Source organism: Larus michahellis, chromosome 1, assembly GCF_964199755.1.
Source record: "Larus michahellis chromosome 1, bLarMic1.1, whole genome shotgun sequence".
In the NCBI taxonomy this organism is placed as follows: domain Eukaryota; kingdom Metazoa; phylum Chordata; class Aves; order Charadriiformes; family Laridae; genus Larus; species Larus michahellis.
The window spans coordinates 42,388,303-42,404,613 of record NC_133896.1 but is presented as its reverse complement, the minus strand read 5'-3'; the positions used below and the strand labels follow the sequence as shown (position 1 = coordinate 42,404,613).

At 37.5% G+C, this 16,311-nt stretch overlaps 1 protein-coding gene across 1 annotated transcript in view; it reads right to left on the bottom strand.

Moving 5' to 3' along the window:
• Positions 1–16,311, bottom strand: part of ZDHHC17 (zDHHC palmitoyltransferase 17) — an 82,150-nt gene that overhangs the window by 24,521 nt on the left and 41,318 nt on the right. The window contains exons 6-10 of the mRNA XM_074573704.1: positions 12,072–12,136; positions 10,549–10,711; positions 5,808–5,933; positions 4,389–4,531; positions 2,310–2,410 (exon numbers count right to left, since the gene is read on the bottom strand). Of these exons, the coding sequence (XP_074429805.1) occupies positions 2,310–2,410; positions 4,389–4,531; positions 5,808–5,933; positions 10,549–10,711; positions 12,072–12,136 (598 nt within the window). The remainder of the gene's footprint in view (positions 1–2,309; positions 2,411–4,388; positions 4,532–5,807; positions 5,934–10,548; positions 10,712–12,071; positions 12,137–16,311) is intronic.

Genomic DNA, 16,311 nt, shown 5'->3' with positions numbered 1-16,311 from the left:
TTGTGAAAACTACCAGGATGGATTTTATCACTTGAACATTACACAGTAAAAAGTAGTGCCCTGCTCTGCTGTAAGTAATCACATAAAGCTGTAAAAATACAAGAATCCCTTCTCCAACCACAATGCTGTGCCTCATGCTATAAAAATAGAGCAGGCATGCAATTTCTTTCTTCCAATAAAGCTACAGGGCAATTTTCCAAAAGGAGAATGAATTTGGAATCTTATTACAAAGACTTCCAATTAAAAATCATCAATTAAAAGAAGATGGCCTCAAGCACTAAGTCTCTAAAACTGCTTGTCACAGAGAATTGTGTCAGCTCTAATGAAAGCAATTAGTAACTGAAGTTTTTAGACTACTACTTCTGTGTACGAGAAGACTGTTGCAGAGGTTTTGAGGCACCTACCTTAAATTACAGAAGCAGTACAGTATTTTATTGACATTCTGAAGTCAGACTTTATTAGGTTAATTAACTGTCTACAGTTACTATTTCTAGTGGATAGTGAACATTATTCTGTGACCAAAAAACCATCCAAACTTCAAGTTACATTAATCACTAAGCAAGCTGCAACAAATACAAAGAAAATGTGAGCTTCAGGATAAAAATCTCACAATTTGCCGGCCTTAAGGGATGGCTTTCTACATCGAGATAGAGGCCACCACCAAGTTGTGTTGGCTGTGCAGCCATTTTAATATGGTCAAGGACTTTGATTTAAAGTTGCACGCATTTTTAGATTTGATTCAAGCTGATGTTATGTTAGCACAAGAAAGCATTTCACATTTGCAACCCGAAACATGTAGTAGCATTAGCAAATGTGAGGTTCTAAAGAAAACCTACAAGGTACAGAGAGATGAGATTCGGAAGTGAGATAGTGTAGTTACTATAACTGCCTCAGAAACTTGTATTTTACTATTTGCCAAAAGTCAGGTTTCCTTAACAAAAAGAACAGAAAAGCAATTTCAGTGTAGAGACATGACATATTTAGATAGCTCTACTCCTTTCCATAAAAACCGTAAAAGTACACCTCCATTTTTAACTACTGCTTTTAAAAATGTTTTTCATATTCATTTTGTACTCGCTTTCCTCATTCTGCAGTTACTTGTAAATTTAATTGAGTAAAAACATAGAAAATCAGGCCAGACAGAGAGCCTGGCAGTAGGACCAGCATTTCTAAATAACTATTTCAAGACATACTCATGCTAACACTGATAGAAATATTTTTAGTTTTTTTACTTAACAGCTACTAGATTTTCATTTTTAGGTTTTTTAAACAGGAAGTAACAGTCATCTTCAGTCTCATGGGACTGCTATTATTCACAGCAGCACCTTTGCAAACACTGTCAGCATGGAAGCCAAAGGCAGCATGGAAGCAGGGGCTCCTCTCTGTTCTCAACCCAAAAAACGTGAGGTTGATTTAGTTGAGGTTGGAGAACATATTAACAAGAAGATAGAAGGGCTGCACTGCTACTATCCTATTTCAGGGTAACTCCTTTGAGGGTGAAAAGAAAGCCAGTTTCTAGAAAAGTCAAGCCAACATCCATCATAAATACTAAGTTCACTTCAACTATAAGAACTGTATTAAACATTTAATAAAACATTCAGTCTCTATTTCGTTTTGTTGGTTATTGTAATTACAATACCCAAGAAAGTTGTTTAAAAATTGTAATCTATTTCCTTAAGGTGGATAACTGACATTCTTCAGTGAACTCTGAATTAATTTCTACCACTGTAAGAAAAGTTCAAATCTAGGCAGACAGTCAAAAACATAAAAACAAGGGCATATGCAGAATCTCTATAATCTAGTGTTGTTAATACATACATCTTCAAAGACTGACAATACAGTTAACCAATATATCTAAAGTTTGCATGAAATGGAATTTGGAAAATCTTTAGGAAGAAATAACTACAAAGCTAATTCCACTGGAATTGATACATACCATGAAATTACCTACTGCTTTTCAGAAAAGCAGTGTCTAAAAAATGCAGTCAATTACACCTTGTCACCTCACAGCCAGAACATATATTCTAGAGTTGCTTACATTTCCCCCACTTAAGAAATTGGTAAAGCACAGGAAATTCTGCAGACTACTGTAAGCCAATTTTGAGGAAAATCTTTCACTTACTGAAGCAAAGCAATAGCGTGCACATTTTTAAAGGAATAAAGTAATTACCATCAATACAGAAAGCAATGGTTAATGGAGATAGCCATTTTAAAATTTTAATTAGTTTACTCGCTCTTATAGGATATATTTAGGTATTACCTCATACTACTAACATGAAAAAACATTACTGTACACAAAAAAAGGATATCGTTCCAAAACCAGAAGAACCACGTCACATACATCCAGAATTTTGTTGCCAAGTATATTCCCAGAGGCAGTGCACTGTGCATGGAGTGATCAAAGAATGACCTGTAAAGTAGGAGCAATGTCACATCATAAGTTTTGACTTATAAAATTTAAATCCTAAACTATTATTACTACTGAAAAAACACTTCCTGTTAAAATATGTACTACATGAGATATTGCAAAATATGTCATAAAAAAATTTTCCTCACTTATCTTCAAAGTTTATGAGAAACTCTTGTTTTCGACATGTCCAGGTGAAGTCACGACTGAAAATTATTTAATTAAAATTTATACATTCACTTTTGCAGTGAATGTCAACTGAACAAGAAAGGTAGAATGAGTAAATACTCATACTAAAACTATGCTGCGAAAAGCAGACAGAAATCTGTGAGATTCCTAGCATACAGCATGGATACCAGTTGCAAACTACATTTACTTATGAGATTTCAGTGCCAAAGATATTTTGAAAACCCATACAATGAAAATTACACGTTGAAGTTACTTCAGTAAGAAAAAAGCTTACATGACCTTGGTGTTATCAGCCTGCATACTGGAAATATTTCAGATTCTTGAATCTTTTGTTTCTCTTACAGTTGCCAGTAGAAAATTTGGAAAAAACGAGATTAATTCATTTCCCATATCACTAAATTTGCCAAGTTCTAAGACAGAATGCTGCGCTACTTAAAAAAAAATTAAGGCATCAGAATTATTTTTACCTTCTTATACGCTTGCATTTTAAGAATATTCTGAATAAAGTTAAATTTAGTTGAGGCAAACTAGATTTGTGACTAGGCAACTCCATATTCAAGAAAGAATTGCTAAACATATCAAAAGTCACACTCCGAACTGCTGAACTCCTTGAAATAAAGCTTTTCCCATCATCTGCCTCAACATCCTTACATTAATGCATTTTGCTTTTTGTCCTAGTGGTGCCCTCAGACACGTCAGGTAGGTCAAAAATATAAAACCTGACAGAACACAGATCTTGAGAAACTTGAAGAAATCTTGTCCTTGCCTCTTGCAGGAGGTGTGATTGAGGATTTGCATTGCAAAACAAAGTACTTGTGGGAGGAGGTCAGCAAATTGCACAGAGATGACAAAAAGACAGTACAGATCATCTCCAAGATCCTGCAGAGGCAAAAGCTTGATGACCCCCACCCCCTCCTGGTGTACTAAGTTCACTAAGATTCTATGAACCTGGTTTAAGAAACAGATATATTTTCTTTTCCTCTTTAAACTGAAAGGAAGGAGAAGCAAGTCGTTCTAATAAACATGACATTCAAGGCCAGAAAAGCAGAAAGCTTGTAAGTATAAAGATATAGTAAGTTCTTCTATACATGCCATGCATGACAATGAAAGGCAAAGTATAGATGACGTAGTCTACAGATCTTGAAAATCTGTTGGAGCACACCTGCATGTGTGTGTGTGTGTGTGTGTGTGTGCATACGCACGTGTATTTACACATGAAGTACTCACAAACACAATGAAAATTCTTCATGATCAGGTAACAAATGAAAAATATTATTAGAAAGCAGCCTTTTTCTTTAGTCACGCCTTTCCACAACAGAAGCTACAAAAGCTGACTCTGACTCATTTCTCTTCAGATGCCTTTGGGTATTTAAATTCTAAAAAATTGGGTTTTAATAGCAAACTTGCACATATATTTTTTCTATTCCTTTCTAGTAACTTTTCTCTTGACTGTTTTCTTTAAAATTCATGCTGATAACTTTGTAGGCAGACATTCAGCACCCTCCTCTGGAGAATGACTGGAATTTCTGTTCTGCTGTTAGCTTCTATTAGCTCAGTGATATTCACCCAAGGTGATTCCATGGCTATTTGCAAGACAACAGAGCATTACAAGAGCTCAAGCTGCACAAGATCTTTCCCACAAATAGTAATAAAAAAATTCCAACAACAAATAAATGTTGTGTGTCGAAAAAGCACACAACCCCCCCAGAAATTTAAGATCATTTATCCAATAAAGATGCTGGCAAAACACTGTTTGCGTGCACACTAGACAGTGTCCTGGTAAAACACTTACTTTGAAAGAAACTGCACCATAGCCCAAACGCCACCATACATCAGCCCTTTAATGAGCCAAGAATCAATGTCTAGGTCTGCTATAAACCCAACCAGCCAAATTACTAGGAAAGGAGTTCCCAGCATCACCTTCTGACGGAATTCCTATATAGAAACAAATATCAGTAAGTAATTCTATTTTTAGGAACAGGTCATATAATAATAGTCTACAATAAATAGGACAGTCACAAAAACTTAAATAATTTTTCAGGAAGCTTGACATACGGAGGGAATCTTAATAAATTTTTTGTCATTTCCTATATTTACATATTTCCAATGTATGGGCTAGAAAACAAAATCCTAAAATTTCGTAGCAAATCAATAATTTTATTCATTTATTTACTTCAAAAGAATTGTCTTCTAGAACTTTACTGTTCATCCAGAATAAAGGCAACAGTAGCTCTTTTTTAAGAATCTGTCAAACTGTATAAACACAGCACATGGTAATCTCAGTGAACTTTAAAGACTGAAGTTATGTAAGTAACAGATAAAAATCACACTGAAGCACCTACAAAGAAAGATTGGACCTTTTTTGTCTTATGCTACGTGGGTACAATTACTGTTGAGGGCACCAAATTCTTTCCAGATATTCAAAGCACATTCACAGTGCACATGTACATATAATGCAACGCAATCACTTAAAGTCAATAATCGCTGCATTATTACATTACCACAGGGTTAAAGCACAAGCTGTAGCCAATGCTTTAATCATCAAGATGCAATGTATCTTTAAATCAAGAAGTTGTAGCAAATCAGCGACAACAATACTTAATATCCAGCACAACACACTGCCTGGTAAGAAAACATTAATTCTATTTAAGTTCTCTATAGGCAGGTAGACAGTTCTTCATGCTAGAGCAATATGTTACCCTTTATACCCTCATCTCTTGCCTCCTCCTATCTGCAGTATTAAATAATAACCTGAGAAGGAAAAGGCCTCCACATTAGAAATTCATACATTACACTACACTGCCAAGATTGACTGCTGCTTTCATTCAACACAAAACCCTACATAATTAGAGAGGAGATCAGAGTTCAGGATATCTAAAATGCTTCTTTCCTTAGATACTTGAGAGTCAGCTTTGTGAAAGTCTTGGCTATCCCAAACAATACCAGACCACTTGCCACTTTCCTAACATTTAGTTAGCACAAAAACTAACAGGTAACTGTTTGGAGGCTTAGGATTTTCTTTCCTCCTGACTTGAATAAAGGCGGTGGTCTTTTTTCTTTGGCAATTACTCTTGTCATAACAAAAATGTTTCCTAAAACTGAAATGTGGGGAAACCACAGTACTGAACTGCTTACCTTAAACAAACACACACGCCCCCAAACTAACAGCAGCAGTAATGTTGATTTACATAAGCATTACAATACTTCTTACCTTATCAGCTTTTAGTTTTCTCAGAAAGGACGGACTGTCATATCCCTTTGCCTGTCTTGCTTCCTGTAAGTGATTGATCATCCAAACGTTTTTCCTCTGTTTTGCTAGATCAAGTGGTGATTCTCCCTGCCAGGAGTATAAAAGTGTGAAACATCCAATTTAAAAAATAAAATGCATCCAGAGCACTTTTGAAACAGAAGATTGGCAGGTAAAAAGAATACATTTTAAATCAGTTTAAGCTACATTCTGGCATACTTTTTGCTCTGCAGCTTACTTGACACCAAACATCATTCATTCCTTTTGGTCTTTTTCACTCTCTTGTAACTACACATGTGTGGACAAATAGAATATCAAATGTGTGATCCCGACAACACGTATGTCCTGACATAGCAATAACTGTTGCCTTTGTTGGCATACCACATCTATGTTTCACTGTTCTACACACAGTCTACTAGCCTGTAAATGAAAGACTGTGTTTCCCCCTCAGCTATTGACAGGCAGCAGAAATCAAGCAAAGAATAAGAACTCGTGACCCACTGGATCATGGAAGGTCTCCCAGTCTGAAGCCTGACTCCTCAGTAATTCTCTGCCTTTTTGGCAGAGTGAAGTTACTAACACCGTGGAATATTTCTATAAGGATATTTTTCCACAAGCTTAACGTTCTTATATTCATCTCAGTTACTGAAGTCCTAGGAAGAAAACTGATTGCTCATGTCCAACTTATTCCAAAACTCTGAGCTTTTACGCTTAGCTTGTGTGTTGTGTACTTTGGGTGCTAAGCCAGCAATGGTCCATGCTTTCTCTTTTCCTACTTTCAGAGAGGACTGACGGACAAAGCAAAAGAGAGACTGAGAGAGAGATACAGGGGCCAAAGGTGCCTACCAAACTGATCTGATTTTATTGCTTTTTAAACATTTAGGAAGAGAGCTAAATGAAAGTTATTGACTGGGTCTAAAATTACAGAGGAGGCAAGAGACAACCAATTGCAGGTACCTCCAGCTTCAGTTTTGCATTTGACTCCTCCTCTCTTCTACTGGAGTTAACTCCCCTCCTAAACAAACCATTCATGGAGGCTTGAAAAATGGCTGAATCCTCCATCGCTCGGCCCCCTCCTAAAAAAAAAGTGAGACAGGTACCAGAAACTGAAATTACCCAGAAAGGGCAATAATTACTATAGACAGAAGAGATTTCAAAGATTAAAAACTACAGTTAGCTGCCTATATCCCATAGAAAGACAATGGGAATTGAATACTTAACTGTCATTTTTGCCTTTGAAATCTTGCTCCAAATCTCTAAAAGTAGAGTAAATAGCACAGACTACAGATCATGAGGTGAAGCTTTTTGCTACTTAACAGGATCTTGCACTTCTGTGCGAGAAGTTTAACTCGTAAAATCAGTTAAAAAAGAAGAACCTTTTGACATGGCTTCAAAGTTATTTAGCCAGATGTTTAAGAAACAGATTAAGTTAACTCCATCCTCAACAGAAATGCCTGAAAGCAAACTATGGTGCCTGCTTCATCACATATTTAATGGCACCTTGAATTGCTAATATCTGGAAAACTCCAGAGATGCTGTCGTTTTATTATCACCTTATATATCCAGACTGTAAAGATTACCTGTGCACAAGCAATCCCCTCTGGGAGTTGTTCTCCCAAGTAAATCCTGAAGTTGTCTTGGGGTCCAGCTGAGCATCCCTTCCACTAGAGGGCCATGAGACACCTAGGAACTGCCTAGATAAAAAGATTGAGGGAGCTTTAAAGAAGTCTGTGACTATGCTTCTGATCATCTGGCCATTTTAATGTTTTCCTTGTATTCACAGGGGTGGTGGATGGCTGACTTGCTTAGAAAGCAAAAAAACCCAAACAAAACCCCAACAAAACCAAAGACGGAATTCAGTCTAGTAACACACTTAGTTTGCCAGTAAGCAATAAGGCTTCAGTAGCATATATTTTAAGTGTTTAGATAGAAAGAGTAATTTGAAGTATCATTACCATAGGGAACTTTACATGTAGACTTCCACAGACAAGCCTACAGACACACTGCACAATCAAAAAACTACATCTAAAGTCCGTTCAACGATTCATTAACAGATTTTAAAAAAATAAAATAAAAATCTTCCTTAAACCCTAAAAGCTCTTTTAGTTCTCTATCACCCTCTAGTGAAAAAGCAGCTTCTGCTTATATTTAAGTAAAATTTACAGGTTTCCCCCCGACCCTCAGTGATAAGCTGACTCTCTGTGAAATCCTGTCCTCATCTGCCCTATCTGTCTACTGGTGTGGCAAGATAATTTCCTTAACAAGAAATCAACCAAACAAAAAACCCACTCTACTTTCACTACTGAAAAGCAGCTTCCAACTCCAACTGTAATCCAGTTCTTAGAAAGGAAAAAGAAAATATCTTACTACCAAAAGAGAAGTATTATTTTCGTGTACAGCATAATATAGAGGACAGATAACACAAAGGGACCAAGTCTCTGTATCAAGCTTCATTCTAGAATAAGAATGCTATTGTTCATATACTTCTCAAACTGTACTGCAAAGCAAAAAGAGCACCTTACTGAGATGACTGGTTCCAATTTGTTCCAAACCCAGGCAGCCAGCAGCGTGCGCCTTTCTAACACTGACTGCCTAGAACTGATAACAACAAAGTCAAAGCTCGCACCTAATATTTCACCTACTTCATAATTTGAAAAAGATAAGCAGCTTTCAGTCAAGATAATTCTTTAACCTTAGCTGTCTACCACCACTTTTGGTGAATTCCACAGGCTATCTGAGAAAAGGACTTCACCAGATAGTGCTGCAGAAATCTGGAACTGACTGCATCAAAAAGGAGTCTTTCACGATCCCTTTTATTTCTGGGGAAACATGAGCCAGACACGTAACTACTGTTTTTTTGCTCAAGGAAAACTTTTTTGCTGAACAGTCAAAGGAGAAGCACAAAACTGAGTTTCTATATACGAAAATCAACCAAATTCTTAAGTGTCCTATATGTTTAACACCACTCAAATCAGCATACGGTATAAAGACACTGTCAGGATGGCAAAACTGCCACTGCTAGAATGATTTTGATTCTCTGAAGATCCTAGAAACCCAGGAAGGCATGCAAGAAACCTAGACCCCAACACTGAGGGCAGGCAGTGGTTAATGGAACCAGGCACACGTCTTCTGGCATAACTGGAAAGATATCATGATCCAGCAGGCTCATAAACCTATTTTTTTTACTGACTGCTGCTGTCTGTCAATAAAGAAAGGGAGACCATGAACTGCTTCAGGCTAGCAGATACTTCTTCATTTGGCCAAACATATGAATTTTTATTACAGATTTTATAACAGTCCAGAAATGTAGGTAAGGTGATGACTTTAAAACTCTAATCACACTAATCAGTCTGCCAAGGTAAGCAAAGTATGATACACGGATTTTTTTCAACAAAAATACCTTGGTTTTTACCATTAGGTGGCATAGAAGAAAAGCTTTTCAACAGTTTGCAAGAAGTGAGACTAGAAGCATAAGTCACCCACACAACTGACCTTACAGACCAGGAATAACTATTATATATTCATGTCAGTACATGCAAGAGGCTAGCTGATTTGTTTTAAACACGTGAAAAGCCATGTGATTTTTCTAACGAGTTTTCATTCATGATCATCTGTATTATTGCTATTCTAAAGTAGATGTAGGACCTAGAAAGCTACTAGCAAAATCTGACTGCACCCTTAAAAAGACTGTTCCATGCTGTTCAAAAAAACAGATGTGTATATATATTTTTTAAACATATTTCTATCACTTGTGGCCAAACAAAATAGGCCCTGGCCATCTTAATCAGTAGAAAAAACGGTGAAAGGTTAAATAAATTTAATTAAGTATTTAATATTTTATAAATGTAGATTTATAGCTATATTTTCCAGTTTAAAAACTCCATTTGTAACACTCATTAAAGTGGAAAGTACAAATATTTGAAGAGAAATTTGGTAGAGCATTCTTTTTTCCAAAAGTGAATTCTTCTCTGACACCACAGAAGAAACAGCGTGGGTGGTGAAGTGCATTTAATTTGATAAACAGAATAGTCTGGAGGCAATGGACAAACCCACGCACCTTCCACTGCTGGAGAAGCTCTTACAGACTCCAAGTCTATGGCACAAACTCTAACAGCTGCTTGACTGGTCTAACATACGCTAGGGATGGGCTCTGTTAGTGCTGAATCTATCTTCATCATTAAAAGGTTCTGGCAGAGTAATCAGGCAACTTGAAGTTCTGATGCAAAAGAGAGCCCATTTTCTTATTTTATTCATACTAGCATTTTTAGGCCTTCAACTTCCTTACTGCCACTGAGAGATATATTAGAGCATTTGTCATCTGGAAGAGAACAGAGATGTCTCACATCTCACTCCAACAGTCACCCCAGGACTTCACTAGAAGACATTCAGTCAGATTTCCAATTTTGCATCCCAGCACATGGATCTTCACACATGCCGAGTAACTGCACACCCCACTCCCATATATTTGCACATAACCATTGGTAAATTGTTTACTTGAGTACTTCTGAAGGTGCAGATTTAGTGGTTATAGATCACTGTTAGGAAAAACTGATTCCCTAATTAAACATTAGTGGCATGGCTTTTGCTCCATCTTCATGATCCCACCATACCCACAATAACAATAATAATCTGTTCTTGAGATTTATCACAGGCTCTGTTATTTCTGCCTCAAACCACTTCCAATAAAAACAGTCCAAGTGTTTACCTTTATATTTTGAGCATCAACATTAGCTCCAGCTTCTAACAGAAGACTAATAACTGTAGTATTTCCTGCTAGTACAGCCCAGTGCAATGCTGTGTTTTTGTGATATTTGTCTCCAAGATTAACAGAAACATTAAACGTAAGTAGTAATCGGGTTGGATCCACACTAGAAAAGAAAATTCTTGTTAAATCTACAGAAAATGCACTCAAATACATATCAAGTTACTGTTAATGAGTTCAATTTCTATAAAGAACATTGCTATTACGTAGTGTACCTGATCAAAGTGACATTTTTTGCTGATGATTACGAATGGCTCAAATTCCCATCCCAAAGAGTAACCACAATTCTGTTGACTTTTAAAGGAACTTGATAAGACAGCTTGTTCTGGGATGTCATGAAACACAACTGTTATACAGTTCTGGTTTTGCGTTTACCAAAACCTAAGAGTATTAACAGATTTGTAAAAGCACGCACATGGTTATATACTTGGCAGATAACAACCAAAGTTTAAAACGTTTTATATTTCCACTTCACATTCCAAAAGATGAAAATAAAATAGGATGATAATGTTGGTAATTGTAGGTATTGGTAAAAGCTAGCCTATGTTCCTCGCAACAATCAATAGAGATAGGCTATCTAAGCAGGAATCTCATTCGGATAAATAGGCTCTTTAGAGGATTGGTATTTTATACCAACTTCTTCCAAACATTTCCACAGGGAGATTTACTTTATAAACTAAAAGTTCATATTAGTGAGTACTTCTGCATAATATCCTCTCCCTTGAACAGGTCACTGTACTGATTTTGGCTGGTTTCAAGTCAATCTTCATAGTATGTCCTACGGTGCTGTGTTTTGGATTTGTGACCAAAATGGTGTTGATAACAAACCCACGTTTTGGCTATTGCTGAGCAGTGCTTACACAGCATCAAGGTCTATTTTGTTTCTTGTGCTGCTCTGCCAGCAAGTAGGCTGGAGATGGGCAAGAAACTGAGAGGGGACACAGCTGGGACAGCTGACCCCAACTGACCAGAAGGAAATTCCAGGCCATATAATGTCGTACTCAGCTGGGAGAAAGAAGGAGGAAGGGAGGATGTTCAGAGTTATGGCTTTTGTTTTCCCAAGTAACCGTTACAGGTGATGGAGCCATGCTGTCCGTGAAATGGCTAAACACCTGCCTGCTGATGGGAAGTAGCGAATGAATTCCTTATTTCGCTTTACTTGGGCACACGGCTTTTGCTTTACCTATGAAACTGTCTTTATCTCAACCCCTGTGTTTTCTCACTTTTTACCCTTCTGATTCTTCTCCCCATCCTGCTGGGTGGGAGTGAGCAAGTGTCTGCATGGGGCTGAGCTACCTACTGGGGTTAACTCACAACAATCATAAATGAAGAAAGACAAAGTGGCAATTGTGGAAAGAACATTGACTAGTTAAACCAAAGAAACCTTCCAAAAAATCAAAACCAATCACTATTATATGCCACTTAGTTAACATCAAGAGAAAGTCAAAACTGCAGTGAGATATTACCTATGTGTTCTGTAAGCTGCCCACATTAAAGGTGTCATTCCATTTTGATCCATCATATCTACATCCTAAAGACGGAAAAGAAAAAAAAAAGTTGGTGAGATAAGTAAGCATGCTCAGGATCCAGTAGATACAAGGTTTGCAATGAGAAGCGGTATTTTAAAAATACCCAACTGAATTGGAGAAAAACTGGCAAGCTTTTAGTACATAATAAAATAATATTTAAAAAATGAAAGCAGACATTAATACCACCATTGCAAAAACATAACCCTTCCAATCTATTTTGGAAACTAAGGAACAGTCATGCTGTATAAGACTAGTCATTTGTATCTTACTATTAATCTTCAACATAGAAGATATATATAGATGGTGTACTATTGCACTCAAAAGGAGAAAACTAAAACAATGCACCAATATTTAATAAAATAGTTGATAAATTAACATAAATACCATGGCCTAAATCCTACATCCTACTGAATGCCAGATGCATCTATTTTTCCACTTGCAAAGCAATTTTCCTTAGTTCACTCAGTTCCAAAGGTATTTACATATCTGGACACCAAGCTAATGGATGCCAGAAAATGTTTAAGTTTAAAACAAAAGTCAATAATAAAAACAACCTACCCAGAAATAAAACTGATCTATAACCAAGTGATGACTAAACTGATGGCTAAAAATAAAAAAAACACAAACACATTATTACATTTAACAGAATATAGCCACAGAATGACAAAACAGCACCATCCAGACAATCTGCTTAGGTCCATCAGAAAGGATCTAATACCTACAGCATTTTTTCCTCTTATAGACCCTTGCCTCACTAACATAGAAGTTGGTAATTCCTAAATACACTGAGGCAGACTCTCAAGACATTTGGGAAAGTGGCACAGACCACCAACAAAATTACTGGAAGCTAACTTAATGCAAGACCTGAAGAGTTTTCCTTAGAGGCAACAGAGCTACGTCAGTATTTCCTGTGCTACTCTTCTCAGTCCTTATTAGGAAAATTACGTTGAAAGTGTTTCAATAAAGTATCTTGCTACAAAAACTACTGCCAGAAACCCAGAAAGTAGATGATGTTGCTTTCTATCACCTCCAGGACCACCTTCTCTGCTCCAGTGGTCTGCCAAATGCCCTGGGATCCCCGTTCATGGTGCTGCTAGCCTGACCCAGGCAGAAGCTTTCCAGAAAACCTGATTTAGTTTTTCCAAATAATTGCTTTTAAAACGTCCCTAGCCTGCAGATAACTTTACATTTCTGAGGTTTTACTCTGTCACTTAATTAAACAGAAAACAAAAAAATCAGAAATTTAAAAAACTGATGGAGAGGAAAGAGAACCATTACTTTATTGTATTGTTTGTTCAGAAAAGAGTTATGTGCATCGAGACTGGGATCCGCGTCTGTTTGCCCACAGTACTTGTATAGATTAGAGCCTTTTGAGCCTACTAGGACCGCGCAACCATTGGCGCCCCCTTTAACCTCCTGTTGTTGAGATCATGAAGGAAATTGGAATCACAGCCTAACGTCAAGTTAATTCATCCTTGAGAAGCATGACTTTGATTCGCAGGTCACACTGCGTGAACAACATATTTTGAAGATACATGAACAATCACTCTTTCATCTTTAAATTTCATACAGAAAAGCAATTCTTCGTGACAGCAGGGACCTGATTGCCCGGATGCAAGTACAATCATCCAGCGATTCCACCTGGCAAACCAAAACGACACTTTTCACACTAGGTGACACTCAGCTAAAAGAAAAAAAGGAAAAAAAAAAAAAAAGCCATGAGCTCCAGACTATTCCCTGCACATAAATTACCTAGGCAGGCTACAGCTATTGCTCATATTAAGCTACAACGTAGGCTGAGGCAGATCCCTTTTCAAAGGAACTTTAACACGAAGCAAAGCAACTAAGGTTGACTTGCATACTGTTGTATAGATGTAACAAACATGACTTATCATCAAATTTATTTTTTTATTTTGCCAGATCATTACCATAACCGCACAACAAGTGGGACATTTCAGAAAGGAAGCTCTGTTGCTGCTTTTTACCAAAGCGCTGAGGCAAAAAACACAAACCTTCAGCAGCAGGTACATATTAGGAGACTGTTCTGTTCTGGTGTGTACCAACAGGCATTTTAGCATTAATTTCTTATTTAACTCAGTGATGGGACAATCTGATAATGCTCATGGAGGGTCGTACCTATGCTTTTAGGACACCATACAAGAACCAAAGATTTCATTAAGTGATGCAATGACCAAAAATTGGACGTACTGTTGCCCTCTGTACGTATTTCAAGCACAAACTCTGTGGACCACAGCTAGCAAGTTTTTCACTTTTTTCTAAAACAGAACAATTCTGGTTCTGAAATAAAAAAACTCTGCATATGCAAAGATAACCAGACAACCCTAGGACACTAATACAAGATTCCACAAGAAGCTTTTGGAGAGGCAAAAATATAGGGGAGAAAGAGCTTCCTAGAGGAAAAGGAGCTGTAGCAACTATTCTGCTGCTTAACACTACATTCTGAAAGCAATATAGCTGATGAGTTAGGATTCTGAATAGCAGCTAGAGAACAAAACAGCATTTAGGCTTACCAGGACATTTAACAAGCAATGGTCAAACCAGTACTGTGGTACAGCACGACCTTTTCAAAAGCACAAAAAGCATCAAGAGATTCCACTTAGAAGTGCATTAAATTGCACAGAAAGGGACCAGGAATTTAATCCTCTTTAGAACCATTACTAGTTATTTCTCAAATTCAGACCTTCATGTAAAGACCCATCATGCCCTTGTTCAGAATCCTATTTGCCATAAGGAAAGGATCTTTTTCACATGGACTGCTGCCCAGAGAAAGGGAAACAGGCTTCTAAAGAGATGACATATTAAAAAGCATATAGTAAAGAAGATTTATCAGGAAGGGAGATGTAAGGCTAAAACATTTCCCAGTCTAGGAAAGATGTGCTAGTTATTCACTAGAAGCAGAGATTTTGTAGGATTCTTGTAGAATGAAGTGAGTGTAGACCAACAGGCAGCTCATCAAGCCAGGTAACACACAGAACTGAACCCACCTGGTTCTTTCAAACAACAAAAGCTCTGTTCTGAATACTCTAGTCCATCACACGCAGAGTCAGTTTTGACAATCATACGAAAGAAACACGACTGGACTTCTAATCCTGTCAGTAACGTGCTGTAGATTGGGTCTAGAGAATAAATACTTGGTTTGGTGTCTCACACTGGCCTGAGCCCAGTGGAGAGAACGATCCTCAGTGCCAGCAGTGCTTGGGAGCACAACTCATGGACTGCAGCACCAAAGTAACCAAGCCTGTTGGCACCACACTGGCATCTCCCAACCTAGATGCCAACTACTCCTAGCCCATAGCTCAGAAGAAGACCTTATGTAGCTCGGTACAGTAGTTAACACATAAAATTGCAACTCTGAGAATAAAAAAATATATACTTGGTGAATATGTGACTGGTAGTTAAACTATGAGTATGAAATAGTTAAACTATAATTTTAGCTCCAGAAAATTTCTTACAAATGATTTTACCATACTAGCAACTTTATAGTCACTCATTATCTGTGATTGAGGTAAGTTATCTTACACTTGCCACAGGATGAGAACACATTTTATTCAACCATCCAACACACCACAACCATACCTTAACTTATTCCAGGGTGACATGTTTGTGTATGATAGGCCCTGATATGCCTTTGGCATTTTAAGTAGCGTAAGCCCAGTGTGAAGCAGTCAAGTAGCACAAGCATCAATTCTGAACATTTTTAAGTGCCTTCAAGCTATTTTCATTTTTTCTTTCTTGCATGTTTTTTTTAAATAATGATTTTACCTAAACTTGAACTGTGCAACAGATTCTGTTACTTGCTATCCGATTATATTTATATTGTGTACTTGCCCCAGGCTTGATTTTGACCCAGGCAACCTACTGACACAAACAACATGAGCAAATTATGATAGTCAGGTATTAGACTCTCAAAATTCAGTAACAGACACGACTAAATAAAAAGCAACTGCTATCAGCCACTGGTGCCTCTCGGCTGAGTAGTACTCGCTGGCAGGTTCACCTCCAACCTAGACCAGAGCGCACCTGAACAAATGTTCTTCCCCTACGCTATGCTCCAGAAGCCAAAGGACTGGACTCGAGCCTCAGATCGGAAATTATACCACTGGCTGCTGCAGCCCAGGAAGAGAGTGAAGCAGCAACACTGAAGCTGGGTTCCAGC